We start from the raw sequence: 21,760 nt of genomic DNA, 5'->3' as shown, positions 1-21,760 counted from the left end.
AGTGAGCGTACAGTCAGGGAAAGAATTATTAGACCACCCTTTCTTCAATTTCTTGTTCATTTTAATGCCTGGTACAACTAAAGGTACATTTGTCTGGACAAATATAATGACAACAACAACAATAGCTGATAAGAGTTTAATTTAAGAGCTGATATCTAGACATTTCCCATGGTTTTCTTCATAATAACCAAAATCATTATCAAGAAAACCATGGAAAATGTCTAGATATCAGCTCTTAAATTAAACTTTTATCAGCTATTTTTGTTGTTATCATTATATTTGTCCAAACAAATTTACCTTTATGCATTAAAATGAACAAGAAATTGAAGAAAACAATGGTCTAATAATTTTTTCCATGACTGTATTAAGAGGATAAAGTTTGGGGTTATTTCTGTATTAAACTCCTTTTTCTTACTGTCACTCCAATGCAGCTTTGTCTGGAGAAAAAAAGGCAAATCAAGTCTATTTAGTACCTTTTAGTACCTATTTCAACCTGTCAGATTACTGAAGACTCATTATTACTTTTAACTAAACTACTGTAGATTTGGATGATTTAAAAGTCTCTTGACGTCAGTATGGACAATAGCATCAATTACTGAAACCAAAAACTCTTTCAAAGTGCAATATGACCTGTGAGTGTTAATATAGACTTGGAAAAAAGTAATCTGTCCTCAAATTCAAGTGTACATTTATGTAATTGTGTCTCCCAACTGATTTGTTATTTAGCTTCTCCAAAAAATAACAGAGCAATCACATTAAAAGTTAAAATGTCTGAAATCACATTGAATGTTAACACAACAATAAAACCTTTTAGCTCTTTATGTTTGTTTATATATATTAATATATGTGAGAGTAAATCAACTCAGATGCTTCAGTGAGCGTGAGCGCCCTCTGCTGTTCCCAAAACAGACCGATCCAAGAGGAGTGTACCTGAGTGTAAATGAAGATTTTAAAATTAAATGAACACTATCTTTTTTTAAAAAGGAAGTCGAGCTAAAACATGTGAGACAGAGCGGATCGTCTGCATTGTGAAAGTGGTGTATAATGAACAGATTTGTTTGTTTTTCTCCAACTTCCAGGATCCATTTCTCTCATTCTGCTGTTTAACTAAAGCTCCTCCACCTCAGGAGTCTCCTTTGGGGTTTCCTGCTCCGTACGTTTACATTTCTAAAATGCTAATATCACTATTTTCAGTCAAATCTCCACCTGTTACGGCCGAGTTAAGGTCCAGAGAGTTACTCAAGTCACTGATGTTGGTGATGTAATGCAGGTCGTCGTCCTCCTGCACCGACATGTCCTCTTTGTCCACGGGACATACGTTCATGTGAAGGTCCAAAATGTTTCTAGTGGAGCAGTGAGTGATGTCCTCCTCTGTCTGTATGTAGCCGTTTGCAGCTTGGTTCACCTCCTCCTCCTCCTCCTCCTCCTCCTCACAGGCGCTCTCTTCATCGCTCACCTTGACGATGCTCTCGTTGGAAGACGAGCTGCTCTCATCGTCGCTGTCGTCTTTGGTCCTGACCAGATCCTGATCCTGTTCCACTTGGTCCATCCGTTGCACGACGTCCTCGCAGCTGCTTTCTTCTTTGCTCTCAGATTCATCCAGACAGCCGACATCTTCAGCCTCGGTGCTATCAACACGTTCCAGACCCTTAACTTCAGAGATCACGTGATTTTCTAAAACCGGCTTCTCCGAGCAGACGACTTCCAGAACTTCCTGAGATTTAGAGTCGCTTTCTGCTACCTGTTCCTTCATTTCACTATCCTTTATATGTGAAGTTTCTGCAGAATTCACACTTTTTTCTGGCTCAAGGTCGATCTTTTCTTTCTTAACCTCTCCAAAACTTTCCGACTGATCCTCCTTTTCCTCCGTGTCTGGAGAAGGAACACTGCTTTCTTCTGTATCATGCTCGAGGTCATGAACTTCTGGGATCACATGATTTTCTAGATCTTGCTTCTCAGAGCAGACGACTTCCAGAACTTCCACGCTTTCTGTTACCTGTTCCTGAAAGTCACCCTCCTTTAAATTCACACATTTTTCTGGCTCAGAGTCAACTTTTTCTATCTGAACCTCTTCAGAACTCTCACACGGACCCACCTTTCTCTCTGTGTCAGAATCAGAAACAGTCTTTTCTTCTGTTTCGTGTTTGAGACAACCAACTTGATTTTCTACAACTTGCATCTCAGAGCAGACGACTTCCAGAACTTCCTCCTGAGATCCGGCTTCACTCTCCTTTAAATCTAAAATTGCTGCAGAATTTGCACATTTTTGCTGCTCAGAGTCGACCTTTTCCATCTTTGCCTCCACAGAACTTTCCAACTGAACAGTCTTTTCTTCTGTTTGTGATCTCAAATCGCTCTCCTCTCTCTCTGAACACTCCTGGAACAAGCGGTCTACTCCACATTTCTCCTCAAAGCCGGTCCCCATGGGCGAGTGCACCTCCACGGCTGCCTGGATCTGACAGCTCCTCTGCTGCTCGTCTGTGAGGCTGAGACTCTCGGGGACGTCGCCCAGGAAAAAGGTGGCCTCTCTCGGGCCGCTGTCCTCCACTACGGCCTCCAGGTGGTTGTTCTTCTGAAGGACCCTGATGGAGGATTTGTCCTTGTACTGGAACTCCTCCGTGTCCTTGTCGCAGAGCTCCAGTAAACCTTCCAGAGGGTCGGGGTCGGCACAGGTCAGCAGCTCAGGGCTGAAGGACTCTTGAGACTGGAGGACGGGGAGATGAGGAGCCGGGCTGTGGAGCGGAAAAAAATACTTTAACTACAATAGAATACAGAACTTGTATAGTATAATATAATATTAGTTCAACTTTGGGTAAATACCGATTCACGTTCTTGCAAAGAGATTACAGTTGAAACTAGAACATTTCTAAAGAAATGTTGAGTGTGTTTGACTCTGGCCCTCGACTCTCACCCATACATTATTAACACTGCCGAGTAGTTTACAGGATATTATTTCAACTGTTGCTGAGGTATGTGACAGATCAAACTTTCAACATGTCTGTCTGTCCTGTCTGTGTGTGTGTGTGTGTGTGTTCTTGTATTTCCTACATAGTGAGGACCGGAACATGTTTTTAACCAACAGAGTGAGGACATTTTTGCAAAGTGAGGACATTTTGGCCAGTACTCACTTCTTTAAAGGCTTTTTTGAGATTTCAGACTTTGTTTTAAGGGTTCAGGTTACATCAGGTTTATGTTAGGGTTGGATATTTTAGTGGTGATGGTGAAGGTTGGGTTAAGGGTTAACTTAAGGGGCTAGGGATTAAGGTTATTATAGTTAACGAAAATTAATGAAATGACCAAAACTAGAATAAAAAAAACATTTTCTTTAACGTTAAATAATATATATATATATACAGGACAGGCCAAAAGTTTGGACACACCTTCTCATTCAATGCGTTTTCTTTATTTTCATGACTATTTACATTGTAGATTCTCACTGAAGGCATCAAAACTATGAATGAACACATGTGGAATTATGTACTTAACAAAAAAGTGTGAAATAACTGAAAACATGTCTTGTATTTTAGATTCCTCAAAGTAGCCACCCTTTGCTTTTTTGATAGCGCTGCAAACCCTTGGTGTTCTCTCAATGAGCTTCATGAGGTAGTCACCTGAAATGGTTTCACTTCACAGGTGTGCCTTGTCAGGGTCAATTAGTGGAATTTTTTCCCTTATTAATGGGGTTGGGACCATCAGGTGTGTTGTGCAGAAGTCAAGTTGATACACAGCTGTTAGAATTCATATTATGGCAAGAACCAATCAGCTAAGTAAAGAGAAACGAGTGGCCATCGTTACTTTAAGAAAGTAGTGCTGCGCCAGATGACCTGGCCTCCACAGTCACCAGACCTGAACCCAATTGAGATGGTTTGGGGTGAGCTGGGCCGCAGAGTGAAGGCAAAAGGGCCAACAAGTGCTAAGCATCTCTGGGAACTCCTTCAAGACTGTTGGAAAACCATTTCAGGTGACTGCCTCTTGAAGCTCAGCAAGAGAATGCCAAGAGTGTGCAAAGCGGTAATCAGAGCAAAGGGTGGCTACTTTGAAGAAACTAGAATATAAGACATGTTGTCAGTTATTTCACACTTTTTTGTTAAGTACATAATTCCACATGTGTTCATTAATAGTTTTGATGAATCTACAATGTAAATAGTCATGAAAATAAAGGAAAAACATTGAATGAGAATCTGTGTCCAAACTTTTGGCCTGTACTGTATATATATATATATATATATATATATATTTATATTTATTTATAAATATTTATATATTTTTTTATTATTATTTTTTTCATCAAGCTTCGTAATTTAAGTTTAGTTATTTATAGGTTTAACCCATTGACGCCTAAAACTGCCTGTAAAACCTCTGGGCGATTTTAAAATCAGCCCCTAAAACTTGAAGTTTTTCTGGAAATTCAACAGAAGTGTCAACTCTTCCTACTAAATAATAGATTTTTCAGCCTCTGTAGCAGATAGAAATGAAATTCAAAAAGTATTTGAGAGCTTATATAAATACTACAAAACGACGTATCCGCTTTCCAGGCTTCAATGGGTTAAGAGGGAGGGTCGCTTATTTTAACTGTTTCTTGTACTGTTCTTTCTTTATGATTGTATGTTTGTAAGTGTATTTCAGGTTGAAAAAGCTGAGTTAGATCCAATGCAATAGTAACAAAATCCCACAAACTGCAGCTCGAAAGGTCAGTTATTAACATCCAATTAATTCTGTTTAACCTCTACAACTTGAAGAAAGAAAAGTAAACTTTATATTCAATATTCAAACATTAAACCCATATGAGGCTCCAGTTTCGGGCTGTATCGAATTAAAAAAGTAACTTTTCAAAAGGTTAAAGAATAAAGCTTTTTTTTTTTTAATATGTGGTTATAGATATGTAATTTATGGCAGCCAGCAAGAGCGTAAAGACAGTTTTTTAAAGACTCAATGCCAAAAATATGGATTCAAGCTGACTATTTACATAATCATATAAAAACGTGAATTTTGGAAATGAATACATATACATACATATAAATATACATATAAATACAATACATTTTGACTTTTGGACTTGGACTTTTGGACATATCCCTGGATATACTGGAAATTCTGTGAAATTAGATTCCAGTGTTGGCTGCGTAGGGTTGTATGATCATATGATCCAAATAGTATTAAACAATAAATCATAATAATAAATGTAGCAACTGTGCAGAAATACTGGATTTAAATAGAAAACATTTAGAATTTGAACGTCAACATTATAAATAAAGCTTCCGTCTATTCCCTGCTGCTCTAGTCCTGTTCTAAGTATTTGAACCTAAAACTTATTTGCTAATGTTTCTGAATGTATATCTTAAAATCTATAAGCATTTTTTAAATAAACATTGAATTGAATGGGTGGCACTGTTGAGAAATCGATCTGACTGCAGCACATTTTGGTGGCAGTAGGACAGATAAAGCACGAGGAACCTTAACCCATAAGAACCCAGACCTAGTTATCCTTAAAGGATGTGTTCTATAAATGGACCACATAGAACACATTTCTGATGTTTTTAAAAAAAATACTACCCCTAAATGTCAAATGATCTGTGATGTGCCATATACGTTACAATTGGCGTTTATGGTATTTATGTTTATGATATTTCTTATTTTAAAATAGAAAAAAACTAGACACATTTTCTGCTTACAGAGACACAAATGTGCCTTTTTCTTTTGCATCTCCATAACATATATCAAAATTTTGACTTTAATTTGTTCAAGAAATATGGTCAGAACAAGTTAAATGCAATACAGGACGCCCTATTAACGGAATAGAATTGTTAAATTGGTTTAAACTTAGCCTAGTAACAAGAAATAAGCTTTTTGAAAATTTTCACATTTCTGTTTCCAGTCACAGCCACATTTTGGAGAAGTCACTTCTTGTCAAAGTCACATGACCACCACACCAGGGTGATGAGTATGTGTCGCTTAGGGATTTAATGAGTTAATGTAAAGCATAAAGCTGAATATGGGAGATTCTAGAAGATTTAAAGTGTTTGTTACACAGGTGTCACCAAGGGTTCTTATGGGTTAAACAAACAGAAATGATTTCCACACTCCGTCTACGAGCAGCTCTCACCTCTCCATGGACTCGTAGGAGACGGTCAGACTGGGCTCCTTGATGACGTCGTCCTCCTGCGCCTGAGCGAAGCCCCGGTTGGACGAGGCGTAGGTGAGGATGGCGTCCGTCACCGAGTACGGCGTGTGTCCCTGCACGCAGTCCTCGATGTGACCCACCGGCAGCTGAGTCTGCAGGAAGAGGTGCAGCTGGCTGTCTGACAGGCACACCGTCATGTTCACCACGCTGCCGGGAGGAAGGGATCCGTCGTTATCATGATAACTTGCATTAAAAAAACGTTGTTTTTTTTACAGCAAATAATAAAGGATGAGCAGATCTTACCTGTCCAGGAAGGTCTGCAGTCCTTTCCGTCTCTTCTCAAGGAAATCCTCATTACTGAAGGAGAAGAAGCACTTTCCTGGAAGGTCTGGGACCGGCCTGCAGGTCACAACAAGCAGCCATGTTTTAGATATTTGCTTCAATAAATCCGATACAAAAATGCCATGTAAGTGAACTTTTTGTCATGAGAAAAGACATTAAAAGATTAGAACAAAGGGCTGTAGAAAATGTCCTTTTTCGTAAACACTTAAAGCTTCAGTTTAGGTTTTCACATGAAGCTATAAATATCTAAATGATTCAGGGGATCAAATGAAAATCTACTTTTTAAATCAACTTTCTTTAATATATATATATATATATATATATATATATATATATTCTGATATTGTAATAACATTTTTATTACATTTTCAGGAGTTTTTTTTCTTCAAAACTGATCATGTGATACTTGACAGATAATGTAATACATATGTTCATTCAGAATCTAAAATGTAATAAAAATGTTATTACAATATCAGTCAGGAAATTTTATTACACTATTGGTGAAGTTATTACATTATTGGGTTTTATTACATTTAAGTTAAGTGCAAATTTTATTACATTTTCAGGCATTATCAGGAAATTATTACATTATAGGGTGCTACAAGCCTTCTGAGTGCCACTACAGAGTAAAATCTGCAAAATCTATATAGAGAAGTTCTATTTTCACTCCAGCTCAAACATTCACTATATATTGGTCATTTTTCTTTTAAAACGGGTAACATCATATTTGTCTTAAAAATCCCATATTGGTCGTATAGTAGCAGATACTTATATAGTAGCAGAATATTTATTTGCTCTCCCTCTTCACCACAGCAACTTACACTAAACCAGAGTTCTTCTGCAGCTTCTTCTTCAGCCAGACGAACTCGCTGTAGCGCCGCCGCACGCACGACGTCTTCGCTGTGAACGCTTTACTGTTCGTCTGGGAGTAAAAAAAACATGTATAACAGTCAGGAACACTAGATTATAATACAACGCTGAAGTATGAGACAGTGTAACATCCAGATAAAGTAAAGACTGGCAATATATTGTTTAATATCAATAAGAAAAATGCAAATAGGTCAACTATTTCCTCCTGTTCATGTGACAAAAACTACAGTGAGCAGCTGTTTTGGAGCCTTTTTAAAAAGTTAAACGTAATATTTGTGACTCTTTTTTAAAGATTTGCGTCTTCAGGACGAACCAGTGGGTTTGGGGCTTGTTTCTGGGCTTTTCATGGGATTTGCTGACAATAAGAAAAAAGTATAAGATAAGATGAAATAGCCTTTATTGTCATTGTACAGACACCTATATAAGAAAATTTGGAGTGCCACAACTGAAGAAGGATTAGGGATAAACAAGAATAAACACATAAAACTAAAATAAAACACTTAGAACAGGACAGAACAACTGCTGCTAAAGTTGTAATACATTTTTTTTAAAAAGGGCAGAAGTTCATATTAACACCAGTCTCTATCTTTTATCTTGACAATTATTCACAATGAATCTGCTCGTCTATTCTTGGGCCTGATGCTGCAGCTGGAGCAGCTCCACTGCTGCAGAACTAAATCATTCTCACATGTCACATTGGTTCCAGTAACGTGTGACTCGTCAACTGATGTTTGCAGAACGAGCTTCTGTCTGACAGACTCAATCAATTACTAACAGCTGCTTCACTTCTCGAGTCATTAAAACAGATTCCATTAGAGGGTGGAAGTCCTCAGTTGATTCCTCAACAGAAAAAATACATCTGCGACTATTTAAGTCACTTTTAAAAAGGGGACATATTGTGAAAAACTGACTTTTTCAGTTGTTGCGCTCAAACATTTTGGCATCTTGCGAGCATACCAACCCACAAACTGTGGAATGAGGATGCCAAGTCAGTTTTTTGTGGGCTGCCTGGATAAAAAACAAACCTCCTTTCCTATGTCACTGCAGGCTTGTAGAATATACAGCCCCCCAAAATAAAGTGTTTTTTTTACATTAAAACAGGTAAAAAATACAAAGCATGAGCATGAAAAAGAGCATACTATGTCCCCTTTGAGCAAAAATAACTAATATTTGCTGGTTCCAGCTTCTCAAATGTGAGTATTTAATGCTTTTCGTTGTCATACAGTCATGGAAAAAATGATTAGACCATTGTTTTCTCTAATATCTTGTTCATTTTAATGCTGGTACAACTAAAGGTACATTTGTTTGGACAAATATAATGATAACAAAAATAGCTGATAAGAGTTTAATTTAAGAGCTGATATCTACACATTTTCTATGGTTTTCTTGATTATGATTTTGGTTATTATCAAGAAAACCATGGAAAATGACTGTATATGATCATAAACTGAACATCTTTGGGTTTTTGGACAAAAAGAAGATGCACCCTTGGGCTGTTGGGAATTATAAGAGGCTTTTTTCACTATTTTCTGACATTTTTTAGACAAAGAAATGTGTCAGTTTATTGAAAAAATTATTTGCAGAATAATTAATAGAATTCTAGGTTGCAGTATCTCATTTAGCCCTGTTTAAACAAGATTGTCAAGTTTTAAAACGCAGGGAAAAAAAGGGAATTAAATCGTGCTTGCATGAGCGAAAGAAAACGAGAACAGATATTTTGTTGGCAGTTTCGGCCACAGAGAGCTGAAAAATCTGGAAAGACTTCTGTTTTAACTTTCTCGATTTTAAGTTCTAAACTCGTGCACATTTGTCTTTAAAAACCAGCAGCGCATCGATGACAGCCGACATGATGCAAAGCTCATGTGAGGTCACCTGATCTCAGTGGATTTCATGAGTCAACACCAAATAAACAGGCGTCTGCATGGAGACTTGGTGCTGACGCAGCATTCCTGACAACACGAACATCCTGTCCAAACACAATGTAAGGAATCCTTCCTGCTGCTGCAGCTCTACACACACTGGAGTTAGATTAGGCTCAGATTGGGAAATGGTCTCAAAAGTCTGATGGTATCTGAAGCTCCAGGGCATAAAATCCTCCTAAAAACTTTGAGAGTATTTTGAAGTATTAGACAGGCTTAATAGAAAACTGTGTGTTTGTAGAGAAGTGTCACAAACTTACACAAAGGTATAAAATTATAATTAATTCTTAAAATCTGGTGGGAAACTCTCTGAATATCATCAAACGGTCTTATTTTAAGGTTATTAGAATCTAAAAAAATTGTTTTAAATCATGGTTGAAAGAAAATAAAGTGAGAGACCATACTCTAATTTATTTAAATAATCAGAAGCGTACTTTGTTTTATATTTATGTATTGTTATCCTTGTTTTAAATTATTATATGTGTATTTTTTATGTTTGCACTACTAGTTTTTTAGTTTGGTCTTGGCTGTTTATTTGTATTTTTATTTTTTACTATTTTTTTATTGTTATCTTTATTCTATTCCATTTTATTCTAATGTTATTACCTTATCTGTTTTACTCTGTACTTGTGCCGCTGCAACACCTGAATTTCCCCAATAAAGGAATATCTTATCTTATCTTTTGTAGCTGTTGTTTCTGCAGTTGAAAATTAGCAAAGGCGGCTAAATCTGCACACTTAAAGAACTGTCTATTAATGTGCACTGTCCCTGTTACGTTTAACTGTATAAATAAATAGACACATAAACCACAAACTTGATTTTAAATCACATTCTACATCATCTCTGTGTAAAACAAGCTTACAATGATGACTGTTGACAATTATTTTCCTGGAATAACTTCAGAAAATAGAGAAAAATGCCTCTTTTGATCTACCATAGCCAAACATGTTGTCTCATACAGTCATGGAAAAAATAATTAGACCATTGTTTTCTTCAATATCTTGTTCATTTTAATGCCTGGTACAACTAAAGGTACATTTGTTTGGACAAATATAATGATAACAACAAAATAGCTCATAAGAGTTTAATTTAAGAGCTGATATCTAGACATTTTCCATGGTTTTCTTCATAATAACCAAAATCATTATCAAGAAAACCATGAAAAATGGCTAGATATCAGCTCTTAAATTAAACGCTTACAAGCTAAACTCTCATTTTTGTTGTTACTATATTTGCCCAAACAAATGTACTTTGTGTGTTTCTTTTATCTGACCAACAAAAAGCAGCAAATCTTCCCCAGGGGAGAAGCTGAAACCACTAAATGTTTGGCATTTCTGCTTGAAAACGGCCTGAAACTGTTAACCGACTGATCTTTTCAGCTCCCGAGCAGCTCAAGTGTTAATACTCACATGTAGGAATATTTTATAATCCACATATGAATTCCACGAGCCTTCATTCTGCAAGCGTGGATCTTGGACCCGCACTGCAACAAACTCCTGCAGAGGAGAAACAGAAACAAGTTAGAATAAAAAAAAACTGTTGCTTGTGTGTCAAAGCAGCAGATAAAAATCTGCAGTAAATAACTGAGACACACGAGGCATGCCAACTCTTCAGAGTTCTCTCTTCTCTCTGATGATTTACAACAATGGAGGCTTTGTTCTTTGACATTTATTAAGTGGAAGGTTTTCACAAACATATTAGACATTAATATATCAAACTAATGTTAAAAAAAAAGAGGGAAAATGATTTACTTACATCTTCTTCTTGGTTGCTGATCATCCTACCGAGTGCTGCACTGCAAAGAGAGAACAATCAATGAGGAGGAAGTTCAATAAAAAGATCAAACTGTGTATGTCGGCTGGACTGTTGTCATGAGCTGATGACTCATCCTCCGACAGAGAAAACCCACTGAGTCACTCTCACAGCTCTGTACCACCCAGAGGTTAGAGGTTAGACTCTTAAAGAGTTTACAGCAGAGTAACCTCTACTAGTAGTTTGTGAAAGTCTCCATTAGCAGCCAGATACAGTCCAGCTGGGACACCAAGACTCATTTAAATGACCGGTAATATGAGTCTGACTCACCATCATAAGCCTGCAGAAACACAAACCAGTGATCAGGAAGAGCAGAAAGGACGAGCATCAGGGCTGCAACAAACAATTACTGACTGATCTGTTTACTTTTCTTAAATCAATAAAATCAGTTTTATCCAAATCAAATCATGTTTATTTGTCACAGACACACTATACACAGTATGATAGTAGTGGAGTTAAAATCATTTGTGCAAAGCTCCGGAAAGCAACTAACAAATAGAAAAATATATTATTTTTTTTTACAAAATAAACAATAAAGCAATGTAGCAGTAGAGCTGTAGAAAAATAATCAACTTTTGAATTAATTTTTCATGGCAAAAATGCTGTTTTCAACCTCAAATATGGAGATTTCTTGCTTTTTTTTATATACCATTAAAGTGATTGCATTTGAGTTTTAAACTGACAAACCTGGACATTTAAAAGACAATGCCTTGGACTTTTTAATGTTTTCTAATATGATATAGACCTAACAATTAATCTGTTCATCTAGCAAATAACTGACAGTTTAGTTTATAAATTACTTCATTTTTAAAGTTGCAGCCCATCAGTAAGTTTCAGAGAAATGAAACAGTGGAACACTACACCTAGTACATATCGTATATGTAATAGATTGTAGTTGGACGATAAAATATGTGTAATAAGTTATAGACAGTGAAAGTATATACAATACAAATATTTATAATAAAGTCATAAAATAGAAAAAAATAGTCTTTTTTTTTTTGCCTGACCACACCCCTCACAAAAATAAAATAAATAATGTAAAATATCACTATATAAATGCAGAAATATCCTCCTTTCATAACATTGAACTGGAGGATATATGGTATTGTTACTTGATAGGTTATAGACAGAAAGTATATACACATTTTAATATAATAAAGTCATAAAAAAGAAAAGAAATGTCAAAATTGTTTTTTGTCTGACGACAGCCCTTCTATAAGTAAAAAATAACATAAAATGGAATTATATCAATACAGAAATAGAGCAAATCACATTGCAGAACTGGAGGATATTATGGAATTGTCCCTTTATAAATAACTTAAACAAGTGATGAAAAGTCAAAATAGCTTTCAGATAATCGACTGATAAAACAGTATGATAACAGATAAACTAACTTCCATCACCACGTTTCTTCCACTTCAACAGCGATAATATTCTGAATTTAACAGCTGGTGGATGATGCCAGTTATCCAGTCTAATGGTACGATGTAAATACACTAAAATGAGAATAAAGATATATAAGTTAACCCCCCTACCAGCTGAGGATGAGACCTGAGTTGTCTGGCCTCAATGATCACACTTCTAAACAAACAAGTTAGCTCCAGAAACATCCGCTAAATGCTGCTCCCTGTCGAAAACTACTTACTTCCTGAGGTGTGTGTCGGCTGCTGGGTTCCTCTCCAGCCGGCTGGTATCGATGTTGTCTCGCTGGTCGATGTTTCTGCTTTATTTCAGCTAAAAATCCTCAGATAAAGACGCTTGTTCACTCCTATCTCCATTTCGCAAGTCACAAGCACCGCGGCTACGTCACACCGTGACGTAACTGCTTCCGGTAAGTGTTCTGGGTGAATGTAAAGGGCGGGAGGGGGCGTGGCCTGAGCATTTGTAGTTTATTTTGTTTATTTATTTATTTTATATACCGATGTATTATTATTTTATAGTATTTTGTTCGGTCCACAATGTTTTTTTCAGTGAAAATTATATATATATATTTTAACATTTTACAATTTTATATAAGTCTAATTAGGTGATTTACTTACATTTTTAAAAAATGAAAAAAAAAAAAAAAAAAAAAAAAAAATATATATATATATATATATATAGAATATATATATATTTATATATTTGCCATTTATTTGTATGTATTAATACTTATAATAGATAAGATCTAATATATTTATTAATATGTAATTTTTATTAATTCACAGACTTATTATTTCATGGTATTTTAATCTTATTCGCTCAGGAATGTTTTGGGGTTTCTTTTAAGGAAATAAATAATAAAATAAGATGTATTTTAACAAGAATACATAAAAAAATGTATAAATAAAGGTACAGTAAGTCAAAATGATGAGATATTCAGTCAAAATTATATTTAGAATGCATTGCATTTTATATATGTGTACTGCAGGTTGGATGATTTACTTCCATTTAAAAAATAATAATAATGATTTTAATTATGTTTTTATATATTTTTCCCATGCATTTTTATGTAACATTTTTTTTAGTTTATGAGATTTTTTTTCAAGAAAAGAAAAGAACATGCGTTCAAAATATTCCTTTAGTTGGCAATAATTGTTTCCATTTTTCCAATAATGTTGATTTTTATCATTTCAGAAAAACACCAAATACTTGAATGAATTAATTAATATATTTTGTATGTAAAAAAAAAAGTATATAATAATTATTTTATTCATTCACATACGTATTATTATTTTATAGTATTTTAATTTAATACACCCCGATTTTTTAAATTAAATTGAGTATTCATGTTGCCTTAATTATACAGTATGTATAATAACATTCTTGTGCAGAATTAATTGCATATATTTATTTATATGTTTGTGCCTGTGAATGGACTGCTTGCTGTCTCATATGAGACATTATAATGCCCCATTGGAATGAATGAAGCGCTGTGTTTATCTTCTGTGTTTATAACTGTATGTATGGCAGCAGTGTGGACCGGTCCTCCTCCTCACCCGCAGATCTACAAACCATCCGCACGCAGCGCGCCCCGCTCTGGTGACGTAGACGCGTAAATCCAGATGTTGTAAAGATCTGCCAAAGCTTTTTTCTTCTTCTCCTCTCACAGCAGACAGACGAAGGGGCGGAAACGACACATTGCACTGTAGCCGAGCTAACGGCGGTATTTAACAACAAACCGGGACAAACAGCGGCGTTATCATAGTATAATCACAAAGGCAAAAGCTGTGTTTTTAGTATATATTTTCGTTCGGGTGGACGTTTTTTAAAAAAAAATATTTAATTTGTAAGTCATCGGTGAGTGGAATTTTTATCTTCCCTCCGAACGTTATTTCGATTGTGCACGAGACGAACGTTTAGATAGCCGTTATGTGTGTCTTTTCAATGGGGGTGAACACTGACGCTTGTTGAGCTAAAAGAAACGTGTGTTAATGATTGTCTTTGTATTAAAATCACCCCGGTGTGTGTTACATTAGTTGCTACAGTGAAGGCAATATGGAGGAGACAGCAGCTAACTAACAGGCTCCTCGGAGGCTTTGTCGTGTTTTCTTCTGAAGGCTCGCTAACGGTAGCAGCAGCCCCGCCCCCCTACACTAAACTGTGTTTTAAATCACCACATTTAGTAGTTAACCCTTTGATGCTCAACATATAAACACCTTCTAATGCATAACATGGGTCTAAAATGACCCGCATTCATTTTTTATATTATGTCATGCTGGCTGTGTACGAATATCTTTTTTTTTATTACAATAGATCATTATATCCATTTTTCCTTTCATACTTTATGAAGAACAATAGTTTTTGTATTATTACATCAAGTTTACACACATGGAGCATATTACTTAAATGAAGCAACGTGGAGTCTTGCCATCAGCTTCCATCTAAAGTTCTGGCTTGAAACTCAATACCAGATTTTTTTTTGTTGATGATATTGGGCCAAGTAAAAACCGGAGATAATGTCAAATATATTTAGTATAAAAATATAGAACTATCCTCATTTTACCTGTTATATGTGATATTTGCAACCTGTATTCATATTTGCAACACGTACATTTCTGTGTGTGAAACATAATTTTCAAGATCAGATTTTATTGTTTTCTTTGTTTCTTTTGGGTTCAAAATTTGATCAAGTAATTAATTATCAGGACATATAGGTGAGGTAACGCTGAAAAAACTGATACCAACATGGCATGGTAAAAAAAAGTAACAGATTTTTTTAACGCACATAACAGCCCAAGATTTCAGAGGGTTAACAATTTAAGTACATGTGTAACTATTTTTGACTTATTTTTAAGTTTTAACTTTAAAAGAGTTGATAGAACCACCAGATTACATTGAAAAATCACATATTTTAACATTTGAGACTTATTAGAGCCACCAAATAATAATTTACATTGGAAAAAACACCAATTTATGTCTTCTTTGTCAGGTTTTAAATTGGTGACAACATATAAACACGTTCTAATGCACAACATGGGTCAAAAATGACCTTGCGCATTAGAAGCATAATAAAAATAAAAAAAAGGTTTTTATTTAAAAAGTAAGAAATGAAAACAAAAAAATAGGATGTATGATGATCAAAAACAAGTTATTTTAAGGGAAAACATGCAATACTGAATTATGAAATTAATTTATTGCAAAGATATAGAATATAAAAACTTAGTCAGTCACTTCAGACCCATGTTGTGCATCAAAGGGTTAAAGCAGGTTAAAACATGATTTATTTCACCATCAGGTCTGCATTTTATCACTGAGATTACATTCAGCTCAGTCGCCACCAGGTGTTGCAAAGCTCCTGTGCTGTTGATGATGCAGGCACTTGTAGACACTGTGTCTGTTTTATTCATTATAATCACTGGTGGAATGTAACTAAGTACATTTACTTCTATTATTTTCTTGATTCCATCGGGGGATTTTTCCCTGATGATCTAAAAACAGACAGAGACATGAGCTGTGTTTAGTGGTCTGTATGAGTTACCAGCAGTGATGGAATGTAACTAAGTACATTTACTCAAGTACATTTATTCAAATACTAATTTGGAGGAGTGTGTTCTTGCATGAGTTTTTCCATTTTATGCAACTTTATACTTTTACTCAGCTACATTTTAGAGGCAAACAAACAAAAGTTGTACTTTTTACTCGTATACCAAAACATAAATCATCATGTGTATATATATATATATATATAAATATATATAACTCTAAATATTTCTAAAAAGTCAGAAAAAAACTGCTTTTTGGTAATGCATTTTCCAGCTGAAGGTTTTTTTAAGTTTATTACAAATATTCATAATCCACACATCTGGAGATACATGGTTTCCACTGGACTCAAGTGATGTACAAGTACCTCAAATTTGCACAAGTACAGTTTTGAGGTATGTGTACTCTACTTGAGTATTTCCATTTTGAGACAAATGTTGTATTTTTTACTCCACTACATTGAGCTGATAGCTTTAGGTTCTTTTCAGGTCGAGATTTAACATAAAAACATGAACTGAATGAAGTACTTGATTAACTGAGTACAGTTACTAAAGTACTGCCAGATGTTGCAGAGCTCCTGTGCTTATGTTGGTACTGGCACTGTGCGTTTTATTCATTATAACCAGAGGTTACAAATACTGTGCTTAAGTACAATTTTGAGGTACGTGTACTTTACTTGATTTCCATTTTATGTAACTTTATACTTCTACTTCACTACATTTAGCTGTCAGCTTTAGTTACTTTTAAGGTCGGGGTTTAGCATTAAAAAAAAACATGGTAAATTTAAAGTGATTAGACTTTTTTCAATTTTACTAAATCCCATAACAGTATATCAAGTAGTTAAAATGAGCCCTATCTTTATAAATGTAAAATGCTGCTTACATAATGCATCAATACAAATAATCTAATAATATATATCAGAATCCGAAATACTTAATTCATCCCCAGATGGACATTTTAAATTCTGCAAATAAAATAAAGATATAGAAAAGCATACTAGACTAAATATACAACAATATAAATACAAATGCAAGTCTGAAGTAAATAAAGATATGTACAAATAGAAATATGAATTGTAGAATTGTAGAAACAGTTTATATGTATATATATATGTATATACCACATTTTTCTAAAAGTCATAACAAACAGCTTTTTTCAACTTTGTGGTGATGCATTTTCCAGCTGGTTCCATGTTTTTAAAAAAAGGTTATTCAGCTTAAATAGTTTTTTTTTTTAATCAACACATCTGGAGATGCATGGTTTTCACTGGACTCAAGTCAACCAATTAACCAACGAATTACAACAGTAAAATGCTGCTTTTACATTCATCACAGATGCCATAACAGAGTTTGACTCAGGTAAAGGATCTGACTACTTCCAGTGAGTTCACCCCATGTCATCAGGTGATGGGTAACTTTAGGCAATGCAGATAAGGCAGTCCTTTTAAAATAGACAAAGTCGTCATACACACAGTGGGTTTTTAAAAAGATCTCACCTATTGATTGCTGGTTATCTACATTGCCTCACATTGTTACCCTTGTATCTTCTCAATAAATCCCATTCTCCAATGTTGTTTTCTCCTCTCTGCCACATTGATTCCATCATGATGTTGACCAGGAACCTGCGGGTCCCCAGGTCTACCTGATGAGTATGAGCCTGACTACAGAACCCCCTAACGATGTTCCCGCTACTGTTACAGAAGGTTTAATATAATCATTATTTTCCAACATAAATGTCTCTATCACTCTGTCCTTGTGCGGTAAGGTGTGTGTCCAGTGTCCAGGAATGAATGTTGACAAAGTGACACTATAAATGTTTGTAACTAACAGAGTGATTTATCATTTGTGAACGAGACAAAGTAACGTGTCCCAAACACACGTGAACATCTCGAGTCAAACTCTGAATATTAACAGTGCAAGTTTTCAGTTTCAAGCCTCAGCAGCGGTTGAAACGGTTCGCCTCCTTCAGGATCAGTAACTGTCAGTTTCTATCCCGTCAGAGAGCAAAATGACTACGGTCGTCGTCGAGAAGAAGGACAAGAAGCCAGATGAAGTGACTGCAGAGGAGGAGGAGGAGGAGGAAGAATACGTGGTGGAAAAGGTCCTGAACCGGCGGGTGGTGAAAGGGAGAGTAGAGTATCTTCTCAAGTGGAAAGGCTTCTCTGAGTGAGTCTCACAAACATCATTATCATATTTATACAGTCATTAAATTAGAGATTGCATCAAAAAATGACACACTGGCACATTTAACAGTTGAGTAAGTCACTAATTAAATACTTTAATTTAAGATTTTATGCTGCTATGTCTGCAGGGAAGATAACACGTGGGAGCCAGAAGACAATCTGGACTGTCCAGATTTGATCGCAGAGTTCCTGCAGTCCCAGAAAATAGCACAAGATGGAAAGAGGAAGGCAGCCGGAGACGCAGATGGAGACGAGAGCAAATCGAAGAAGAAAAAAGACGATGTAAGTCCCTCCATAGTCCAGTCCATAAATGGTGCTGGGGTTAATGTGCCAAACTGCAAGAACCCATATCGTATTAAGGGTCCTGACACACAGAGCCAACATCGAAGAAACAGTGTATAAATACAGAACTACAGGTGCATCTCAATACATTAGAAATGATGGAAAAGTCCATTTCCAGTAGTTCAAGTCAAACAGCCCCAACCAAGTGTTGAGTCATATAGATGGACATACTACAGAGGCCAACATTTCCATATTAAACATACTTTTTAAAATTGGTCTTTTTTAATTTCCACATTTTTGGAGACACTGAATTTTACGTTTTCATTAAATGTAAGCCATAATCATTATAATTAGAAGAAATTAAATAAGTTAAGACTTGAAATGTTTAATTCTGTGTGTCATGGATCTTTATAATGTGTTATTTCCACCTTTTTGAATTTAATTACTGACATAAATAAACTTTTCTATGATATTCTAATTTATTGAGATGCACCTGTATATCTATAGACTGTATGAAAGTAGTGCCTTCTGTCTAATGGCCAGCAGGTGGCGACTCCACTGGCTGCTGTATCAAAGTCAATGGAGAAATTAGCTTGTTCAAGCTTTTCATCTGAAAGGATTTGATGCTTTTCTCTGTCTTACGTGACAGTAAACTAAATATTTTTTGGATAGTGGTCGGACAAAGCAAAACTTTTGAAGATGTCATGTATCACAATAAGTATGTAAATAATAGCAGCCCTGCAGATTTGTCAGAATAAAAAGCTCCACACATAAACTAGAGATGGTCATGAGTAGTAATCAGTATTGGTGTAAAGTATACTGCAGTGTTTGTCCTGCATGTTTCAGATCTCTCCCTGCTCCAACGCAGCTGATTTAAATGATCATCTCGTTATCAAGCAGCTTCAGGAGTTTATAAAGAGTTAATCAGGATCAGCTGTGTTTGAGTGAGGAGCACTCTACATGCAGGACAGGTTTTTACTCCAGGAGAGATTTGGGAAACACTGGTATAAAGGAGAAAAAATATATATACACATATAACAAATATATGAACTTAAATTGACGCTGTTCTTTCTTAAAAGTTTATATTTTTTGAATGGGATGCAGCTATTAAGTCACAGCAGAAGATCATATATTTTCAGTCAGGCACCTCACAATAAAATGTTACAAGCAGAATGGAGAACAGGGGTAAGAGTGATGTTTGGAAGTATTTAGAAAAAATAACTAAATGTGAAATGCAAGATTTTTTAGCGGCTGTCGGAGTCAAAGGCTCATTGGAATTTGTTTTATAATGTTCCTTTTCTAATTTTATGTGTGTTTATGATGTTGTATTCATGTTTGGTATGAGGGTTTATTCAAAATTGTGTTTTCATGTTTGTATTTTACCTAATGCTGATTTAAAATGTATTTAATGTGACAAAGACTTGTTACACGTACAGGTGTATGGTGCGTTCACTGTCCTGCCGAGCTCGGCACAATATGAGCATGTATATATGTACCCAAATTTATGTTAAGGTGTTCCTTTCTGACCTTATTCTTATGTTAGATTTTATTTTGTGAGTACTTGTAAGGAAATTACTTAAAAGGCCCATCCCTAACATGAAAATGAAATACTTGCTGCAAATGCATACAACAGTGTTGATTTACAGAGATCAATATGCCTTGAATATTTGGATTTTACAGCAAATTCAAACGTTTTTGTGGGAATATATGTTTTAAAATTCAGTTGGTAACCTTGACGTCCTGCTAGTAGTTAGTATTTATGTTGAGATTTATTTTTGTGCTTGGTTTAAGTTCCTTTTGTTGTTTGATCCTCAGACAGAGAAGCTAAGGGGCTTTGCTCGAGGGCTGGATCCAGAAAGGATTATTGGTGCCACAGATTCCACAGGAGAGCTCATGTTCCTCATGAAATGGTTCGTATTCACAGCACAGAAACTGCTGGGCAGCTGTTCAAACTGGAACATTAGTGAAAATCATTAAATATGTGTCTGTGTGCACCAAAATGCAAGTGAATTTCTTTGTTTTTTTGCAGGAAAAACTCTGACGAAGCGGACTTGGTGCCGGCCAAGGAGGCCAACGTCAAGTGTCCGCAGGTGGTGATCTCTTTCTATGAAGAGAGGCTTACTTGGCATTCGTATCCGACTGAAGACGAGAAAAAAGATGAGAAAAACTAACAGCGAGCACAAGAGAGAGAAAGAAACTGTAGTTTTGAATTCCGATGTACTATCTGGAGGGGAGGGAGCAGAGACAAGCAAGACACCATCTTCTCATCCGTCTTTTAGCGTAGTTTCACTCATCTGATTCTACTTTTATCTGGATATAATCCAACTGTATATAAGCTTCAGGTTTGCTTGAAAAAAACAACTGAAAAAGTAAAAATGCAGTGTTAATTTTCAGTATCGACTCCAGTTTTTAATAAACTCGATCGGCCGATTCAGTATCAGTTCCCACATCTGGTCCAGTGCTCGGTCATGTATCAGTGAGGTGATGTTTCTCTTCATTAGTGTGCCTTTTTTTTGTTTGACTTGGCTCGTTGGTGCTTTTTGCGGGCAGAACTGTGTTCATCTTAGCTGTTTGGTCATTTTAGGACTCGTTTGGTGTACGGTTACAAACTCTTTTCAGTGATTCTTTTGGTTATTGGTAAATCTTTGTAGTGTTTTTCATTGTTGTCTTGCTTGTCAGTTTTGGAGAATAAACCACTTTTTGTTACTCTGTTTCAACTGGTGTCACTTCAAATACAACAGGGATTATTTCCATTTAGTACTGTAACTAATTATTTTCCCAATGGATCATTTGTTAGAAAACAAACAGCCAAAAGTTGTAAAAACGGCAAAGTTTACCAGATAACTCAAGAAACTTAACTGCTCTTTGGGCCCCTGTTGTACAGTATAATAACTGTTTACAGAGATGTAAATCTTTTTCTGTATTTGGTCAAACAATATTATCTGTCTTACCGGATATTGGCGTGGTTTGTACCAGAAGTCACTTTAATTGGGCAAGAAATGAATTTTATAACCTAATCATCTGTAATGCAATTCTTGTGCTTTAAAAGCATCAAATCAATTAAATATCATTTTTAAGTAGACTTCCACATCCTCATACTGTACTTTATCATTTACAGAAATATTACAGATGACGTCTTTTTCTCTCTCGAATAATAAGCTCAAATAGATCAAATGATTGTCATTTGTGCTTTCTGGAATAACATATTTGGATACATCCCTGATGTAATACCATTCATGACAACTAGAACACAAGAGTCACAGGTGAAAA

At 35.6% G+C, this 21,760-nt stretch overlaps 2 protein-coding genes across 2 annotated transcripts; one reads left to right on the top strand and one right to left on the bottom strand.

The window, feature by feature from the left end:
- Window positions 1–313: 313 nt before the first annotated feature.
- Window positions 314–12,842, bottom strand: snx11 (sorting nexin 11). Its single transcript, XM_059325087.1, has 7 exons — window positions 12,710–12,842; window positions 11,008–11,047; window positions 10,662–10,748; window positions 7,285–7,385; window positions 6,425–6,520; window positions 6,104–6,328; window positions 314–2,732 (listed from the first exon to the last, which is right to left on the bottom strand). The coding sequence occupies exons 2-7, from the start codon at window positions 11,029–11,031 to the stop codon at window positions 1,160–1,162; spliced, it is 2,106 nt and encodes a 701-aa protein (XP_059181070.1). The 5' UTR covers window positions 11,032–11,047; window positions 12,710–12,842; the 3' UTR covers window positions 314–1,159.
- A 1,442-nt stretch (window positions 12,843–14,284) lies between these two features.
- On the top strand, window positions 14,285–21,196 carry cbx1b (chromobox homolog 1b (HP1 beta homolog Drosophila)). Its single transcript, XM_059325107.1, has 6 exons — window positions 14,285–14,343; window positions 17,644–17,728; window positions 18,026–18,191; window positions 18,337–18,490; window positions 20,306–20,400; window positions 20,520–21,196. The coding sequence occupies exons 2-6, from the start codon at window positions 17,671–17,673 to the stop codon at window positions 20,659–20,661; spliced, it is 615 nt and encodes a 204-aa protein (XP_059181090.1). The 5' UTR covers window positions 14,285–14,343; window positions 17,644–17,670; the 3' UTR covers window positions 20,662–21,196.
- Window positions 21,197–21,760: the final 564 nt, after the last annotated feature.

Source organism: Centropristis striata, chromosome 21 (genome assembly GCF_030273125.1).
Source record: "Centropristis striata isolate RG_2023a ecotype Rhode Island chromosome 21, C.striata_1.0, whole genome shotgun sequence".
Taxonomy (NCBI): Eukaryota; Metazoa; Chordata; class Actinopteri; order Perciformes; family Serranidae; genus Centropristis; species Centropristis striata.
Note: the sequence above shows the minus strand (reverse complement) of the source record. Positions and strands in the feature narration are given on the sequence as shown.

Excerpts from the sequence above, each read along its gene's own strand:
- cbx1b (XM_059325107.1), top strand. The coding sequence starts at position 17,671 with ATGAGTATGAGCCTGACTACAGAACCCCCTAACGATGTTCCCGCTACT. Across the intron at positions 17,729-18,025 it reads TCCCGCTACTGTTACAGAAG|AGAGCAAAATGACTACGGTC; the intron begins GTTTAATATAAT and ends CTATCCCGTCAG. Across the intron at positions 18,192-18,336 it reads AAGTGGAAAGGCTTCTCTGA|GGAAGATAACACGTGGGAGC; the intron begins GTGAGTCTCACA and ends CTATGTCTGCAG.
- snx11 (XM_059325087.1), bottom strand. The coding sequence starts at position 11,031 with ATGATCAGCAACCAAGAAGAAGAT. Across the intron at positions 7,386-10,661 it reads ATTATAAAATATTCCTACAT|ACGAACAGTAAAGCGTTCAC; the intron begins GTGAGTATTAAC and ends TTTTACTCCCAG. Across the intron at positions 2,733-6,103 it reads TCCTACGAGTCCATGGAGAG|CCCGGCTCCTCATCTCCCCG; the intron begins GTGAGAGCTGCT and ends TCCGCTCCACAG.